The sequence below is a fragment of the Poeciliopsis prolifica genome, unplaced genomic scaffold (assembly GCF_027474105.1).
Source record: "Poeciliopsis prolifica strain line A6 unplaced genomic scaffold, Auburn_PproV2 SCAFFOLD086, whole genome shotgun sequence".
NCBI classification, from domain to species: Eukaryota; Metazoa; Chordata; class Actinopteri; order Cyprinodontiformes; family Poeciliidae; genus Poeciliopsis; species Poeciliopsis prolifica.
Window position 1 is genome coordinate 624,912 of NW_026562461.1, and position 6,849 is coordinate 631,760.

The following is a 6,849-nucleotide window of genomic DNA, read 5'->3' on the forward strand; positions in this document are numbered from 1 at the left end:
GTCGACTCAGACCTAGTCTACATGAAGGATGCCAAGGCCAAAGATTCTTACAGGTTCTTCTACAACCGCAGACACTCAGCTCGCCCTCTTTCTGACCTTCTCCCGGGTCAACACGTGAGAGTGAAACTGGATGGGGAAAAAGGGTGGACATCGCCTGCCAAAGTTATCAGTAAGTCCAAGGAGCCGAGATCCTACCTCGTAGAAATGGCCAATGGGAGTGTGACTCGTCGCAACAGACGCCACCTTCAGGAAGTTCCTGGGACTGATATTCCGGCAGCACAACATGCAGCTGAGTCTGCAGAACCACTGCAGGACTGCAGATCCCCAGCGACAGAAGTGGCCATTCCACCTGAACCACCATCAAATCAGCCAGTAGCAAGCCCTCCTTCAGGGTCCTCTTCCCCACCAAGTACTCCTGTGAGAAGAACTTCCAGGGGACGTGAAATAAAGCTGCCTCTGAGGTTCAAAGGGCATAATAATCCCTAGCAGGGCTGAGGGCAGTCTACCCCTGTGATGTCCTGTATTGTTCTGCATGAGATTTGTTAAGGTTTGTTGTTAAAAAAAAAAAAAAAAAAAAAAAAAAAAAAAGGAAATGTGGTAAAGTTGTTCTGAAAACATCTAAGTTATGTTGGGAAAAAGTCTTTGTTGAAAGAGACATTGACAGCTAAAGATTAAGCTAACCTAAGTAATTAATTGTATTAGAGAATGTACCATTTAAGTATCATTTAAAACATTAAGCTAACTTGCAGATGTTTAGGATCTTCCAATGTTTAACTTTAAAAGAAGGGAGATGTTGTGAGACTATTGTTTATCTATAGTAACAGCAGTTTGGGTTCCTGCCCACTGGGGGCGCTCTAAAGAACTATACAGGATAAACGAGTTCGAATAAGAGTATGTTCATGTTGTTAGTGGAATGCTCGTGCTAATAAAGCAAGCCCGACTTTTCAACTGTTGATGGCTACTTTCGTCTTCCCTCATTTCATGACAGCCAGACAAATACACCTGACAATAAGAACATGACAGGCCATGGGTCACAGAATGAAAACAGGTTGAAACATCTCACAGATGGTCAGCAGCATGGAAACCTCTGTCTCTTCATCAAACCTTTCACTATATATTCTGTTGTTTTCTGATGGTGGGAAAGACAAGTGGTAGATTAGCAACTAAAACTGCTTGGACAATATAGTGTTGACATCTGTTTCGTCAATATAGTAACCATCCATCCATCCATCCATCCGTACATCCGTACATCCGTACATCCCTGTCCCTAACGGAGTTGGGAAGGGTGCCTATCTTCAGCGAACATTTGGGGCGAGAGGCAGGGAACACCCTGGACAGGTCGCCAGTCCATCGCAGTCAATACAATATTTTTCTGGTATTTCTAATAGTCCAGGAACTGAGAACTTGACTCCAACTCCTGGTTTGTAGTCTATAGAGGCTCCAGATGTCAACAAATGTTTCAAAATCTTTAACCTCTGTATATGGAGCACCCACTCTAACCACTTAGCCACCCAATTCTTCTATCTCAATATATCGTCATTCACATATCTTCAAATCTTCTCTGGGAAAAGAACAACTTTGTTTTCTTAGAAAATAAACTTGTTGTTCAGAGACGACCTGTAATAAAGAGAACTTTGAGAAAGTGGTGACAGGTAGCACAAGAAGTCTGGCAGGCTTGTTTTGAGACTACAGACTGGACTTCTCTTTGCCAACCACATTGAGAGGTCTGAGTGTGTGAAGCCGGTGGAGGCTTCAAAAATTGCCTGGATCAACGATGACCTGACAAACAGACCACAGTTTGTGAGACTCAAGAGTCAGGCATCTAGCCATGGGGTCAGCACTTCAGGATCCCCACAGGGGACTCTCATCAGAACCAGATACCTGAAGAGGCTCAAGCAGCCTGATAGAGAAGACATCAACATGTATGACTTTGAGCAAACTCAAAAGATAAAACTTATTCTTCTGTCTGTGAACATGTCCTGTTTGTGTTAGATTATCACCAGAGTTTCAAGCATCACACCTGAAGTTTACAAAGTGAGACAAAGGTGAGAGCAAAATCCTGGTGTTTCTGAGAATCCAGCTCACTGCATGAGCTACTGAGTCTGACATGGAACTATCCAAATGAACTTCCATAGAAGCTTTCTTCACTTCACCTCCAACATTTTGTGTATGCACTGAATGTGGTGCAGCTGCAGTTTGCACAGCTGAGTTGCTATGGAGTCCTGCCAGTTTTCAGTCTGCACGTGCTCAGTAGTAACACAATAATACATCTCTCTCTGACACACAAAGACAGATTTTTGCTTCTAAAACATTTTTATTTTGACTTATGACCTGTAGAGTCACTGCAAGACCTAAATCTGACCTCAAAAAAACTTTATCCAAATGAATATCCTTCAAATCTGTAAAATAGAAACATTTTTACAAGATAAAATACACATATTTTATCTAGTTTTATCTTGACGAGTATCCATAATTGTTTTTATTGTTGGCATCTGATCTATAAAACCGGCTTTATTGATCATATATAGAGAAAAGACTTTGGGTAGTATCTGAGTTTATCGATGCATCTTAAAAGACTCAATGGATTTTGACATTTTACAAATTTAGATGAAATAGACAGAGTTATTATTGACTTCTGCACGAATTTGCTCTGGAGAGTTCAAAAAGTTCAGGGTGGGTTTGCCAGATAGAAAAGTCAAACCTCAACATTCTAACAGGTTAGAGATTAGGTGGAAATATTATAAAGCTCTTGAAACATTTATAAAAGTGACCATAGAGGAGTACAAGGTTTTCACTGCCCTCCAGTTATGGTTTTAAAGTTCTTCATGTCAGAGTACTGTTTGCACATCACGGTGTGTTGATGTTGCTGATCACTCCATTTTCAAAACAGCTGTGTTTTCTTAGTTGCCAGAGGGGGAAAAAAACACAATTCCACATTCCAGATCTGTAGAACTGATCTTTGGGACTGCTTAGACCATTCATGTTTCTTCAAGATTATCAAATTCCTGCTTGTTTTACAGTGACCCCTACTGCCACACAGATTCAAGATGGTCCTTTTTCAGTTACTTTCAATATTATTTATTTAATATGAAATCAAACTACAGTAGGAGCATCACAAAACATTTTACGAAACAAATAATTCCAATCCAGTCCATTTTAATGTCAATGTCAATGTCAAATGTATTTATATAGCACTTTAAAACAGGTATAAAACTGCAGCAAAGTGCTGCACAGGAACAACAGTAGCACAAATAGATAAAAACAGAATATCAAAAATTGCTTCAGTTAAAAGTCAACGAATAAAAATTAGTTTTGAGAAGCGATTTAAAATGATCCAGGCTGCTAGCAGATCTAATCTGAAAAGGCAAATTGTTCCATAAATTAGGAGCAACAACAGAAAAAGCCCGATCTCCTTTCCTTAGTCGGTCCGAGGGACTGGAAGTAAAAGCTGATTGTTTGATCTGAGGGTTCTGGACACAGACTGAAATTTTAAAAGATCCTGAAGATAAGGGGGAGCTAACCCATTTAAAACTTTATAAGTTAATAAAAGAATCTTAAAATCTATTCTATACATAACAGGCAGCCAGTGTAAATTGACCACTGGCTGCCTGGCTGCATTATATGGTCATGCTTCCTGGTTCCTGTAAGAAGCCGTGCCGCTGCATTCTCGATCATTTGAAGTCGATGAATCTGTGATTTAACCATGCCACTATATAAAGAATTACAATAATCCAGACGAGTCGTAATGAAGGCATGGATCAGTCCTTCAAAGTCCTTAAAACAAAATTAAGATTTGATTTTAATAAGTCCAATGAATTGGCACTTTCCTGGAATCAACTATAAATCAAGTACATATATTTAAATTTGATCCCAGTAATCAAACGCTGCAGTTCAGTTCAGTTTATTACTTCAATATGTAAAGCAAAGAGCTGAGAGAAGTTCTGAGAGGATAGTACTGAAAGACAAAGAGATTAACATATTTAACAGCAACAAAACCTGACTTTATCCTGAGAAAGAAAGAAACACACTTGTACTGGACCTGGTTTCCCACTGACAGAAAAAGAAAAAGAAAATATATTGTTGGCTTAACAAAGTCTAAACTTTTCTAATTGCATTTATCAAAACCAAAACTCTTTAACCTGAGCTTAGAATGTCAGAGTTTTTGCCTTAAACCTGGATTAACGTGGCTCTAGAAAATCACTTAGGGTTCAGTATGATTAGATAAGATGGCATTGACTTCATCTACAAGTTAAACCAACAACCAAATCTTTAATATAATGTGCCAGTGATCAGAGGTTAATATAGAAAGAAATTAGTTTTTCTCATAAGAGAATAACTTTAGGCCATTATGAATATGAACTGTAGGCTTTGTGAGCTGAACAAAAGCACAGTTTCTGGATTGTTTCGTTCAGAGGACGGTCTTTAAAAATACTTTTGTCCAACTCTGACTTTACTAGAAACACTGAATGGATGAGGATTTTTACATGGTAGGAACAGGAGGTGGCAGTGATGCTCTTGATATTATAAATAGCTGTACATTCATCATAGAAACGTAAAAAAATGACTCTCTGAGTCAACATTAATGGATTGTTGAAAAAATAATTCTGTCGATTATATTCAGGTTGTGGTTAGATTTTTTTTTCTTAGTTTATTTGGAATGAGAAAGAACAGATTTTGACTTCGATGCTGATTTGATTTGCATTCCAGTCCAGAAGGTGGCGGTAATGCGCCTGAAACCTGAACTGCCATTAAACAGAAGAAGAAGAAGAAATGCACTGACCAAGAAGTGGATGAGGTTGAAACATGGCCGCACAGCGGGGAGCCGAGGATCTGTTTGACAGTATTCTTTTCGCGGATGAAAGGTGAGTTTCGTGGGTGAAAACTGACCGCGCAATGTTTGAGGAGAGCTAACGACTGAGAATAAAAAAAAGATTATCCGCATTATAAATTAAAACAAAAAATATTGCTGACCTGGTCCTGTTCTATTAACCAGCCCGCCTGGTTGGTGGACGTCAGATGTCCAGTCAGATGTCCAGTCAGACAGCAGCGTCTTGCTGATTGAAGGCTCCTGTCTGTCCTCCAGGTTCCGCGGTGAGGGCTACCAGGAGGGCCTCCAGAGGGGGACCCAGCGGGGCCTGCACAACGGCTGGAGACACGGGGCGTCTCACGGAGCCAAGCTGTCATCTGAGGTGAGTCGGGCTGATGAGGCTCAGGTCAAGTCATCCATTAAAGCAAATGGTAACATAAATTGTGAACTATTCAAACATACTAGAGCTTTAAATGTTTTACTGATATGACACCGATAATGCTGTAGCAACAGTTTGACGTCATCATGTCAACAACCATTTCTGACTAATGTTGTCATGAAGAACTGAGGCTGGTCTCAAGGCAAACTGGTACTAGCATGGTGTACCTAATAAAGTGGCCACTGCATTTCTAACTCCAGTTGAATTGAGGTGTGTTGCTTTAAAAACTGTGATTTTTTTCCCTCAGATCTCCTTTTATTACGGATTTGCGATCAGCTGGAAATGTCTGCTGGAGCATCAGTCTGATGACAGATCACGGTATGACCAACTCAGCAGTCCACTCAGTCTGACTCCACCCTGTCCAGCCGCATCTCTGAAGATTCATGTCATTATGAAACAGCTACAGATCTCCATCAGTCCAAAAAGTTAATAAACTCTGAATATGTAGGAAAGTAACAGTGAAGTTTTGGTTGTTCTGTCTGTGAGCATAATTATTTGGAAAAAATATTACAAAAAATGAAAATGCTTCCATCTCTTTGATTTAATAAAGTCACAATAATAAACAGCCTTTAGATGGTAGGACTCCTAGTACAGAATATGGTTAAAGAAGTCAGATGTTTCAGCTGAACCAGAATCTAATGTGATGATTTGTCCCTAGGAAGCGCCTGAAAGCTCTGGAAGCTCTGCTGAATTTGACCCAGAAGTTTCCCATTGATGACCCGCAGTCAGTGAAGCTGCAGGACGACACAGAGAAGCTGCGAGCCAAGTTCAGACAGGTAGACATCAGTCTGACCCGCTGCAGTCACAGTAACACTCTGACTCTTTGTGTTTTGTTTCTGTCAGTGGGAAACCTTCAATTTTAGTGAATAAATGTCAACTGAAAAGTAAATGAATGAGCTTTTCTTCAAAAAAAAAAAACAACAACAAAAAACGCTATTCTCTATCGGCTGTCCTGCAGGTCTGCTCGATGCTGAATGTGCCCACTGACTTTAAGGATTACATCAGAACAGCTGAAGGGACGTCTTTCTGAGCGACATAATGGCCTGGCCTGGCCTGGCCTGGCCTGGCAGCAGCGCCAGAAGAAACAAAGCCAGACTGAGTGGGCCACTGCAGGCCTCACAGGAAGCAGTGGAAGCAGAGGCCAGTGGCTCAAGAACTCATCCTGGTTCTGTCCTGACTTCACATCAACTCAAGGAACTGAGGGAACCAAAAATGGTTTTAATTAGGATGGATTTATTGTTATGATGAGGATCCTCGGTGCCTGATGGAGAAGCTGCTGCTTTGTAAACAAGCTTCAGATCATACAGCTGATGTTGCTTCTCTGACTTGAAAAATGATTTGTGGTTCTGTCTGCAGTAAACAGACGGTGAGTTGAGTTCTGTCAGTCACCATACGGAGGGACGGGGCTGTCAGGCCCTGAATATTCATTGACTGGATGGTGACTGAAGTTATGGAAAGAAAAATTCTAGAAAATGTTCTTCTTTGTCACATTATTTCTTTGACCAAGGATATTTTTTTTCTGATATTTTTTTTAAAGGTGAACCTAAAAGGCTTCGAAAAAGATTCTTTGTGTGCATTTTAATAAAAAAAGGGATGTCAAACA

General features: G+C 40.3%; 1 protein-coding gene across 1 annotated transcript; it reads left to right on the forward strand.

Moving 5' to 3' along the window:
• The first annotated feature begins 4,765 nt into the window (after nucleotides 1–4,765).
• lto1 (LTO1 maturation factor of ABCE1) lies at nucleotides 4,766–6,849 on the forward strand. Its single transcript, XM_055022453.1, has 5 exons — nucleotides 4,766–4,862; nucleotides 5,084–5,189; nucleotides 5,494–5,564; nucleotides 5,905–6,022; nucleotides 6,205–6,849. The coding sequence occupies exons 1-5, from the start codon at nucleotides 4,804–4,806 to the stop codon at nucleotides 6,274–6,276; spliced, it is 426 nt and encodes a 141-aa protein (XP_054878428.1). The 5' UTR covers nucleotides 4,766–4,803; the 3' UTR covers nucleotides 6,277–6,849.

Excerpts from the sequence above, each read along its gene's own strand:
- lto1 (XM_055022453.1), top strand. The coding sequence starts at position 4,804 with ATGGCCGCACAGCGGGGAGCCGAGGATCTGTTTGACAGTATTCTTTTC. Across the intron at positions 4,863-5,083 it reads ATTCTTTTCGCGGATGAAAG|GTTCCGCGGTGAGGGCTACC; the intron begins GTGAGTTTCGTG and ends TCTGTCCTCCAG. Across the intron at positions 6,023-6,204 it reads TGCGAGCCAAGTTCAGACAG|GTCTGCTCGATGCTGAATGT; the intron begins GTAGACATCAGT and ends GCTGTCCTGCAG.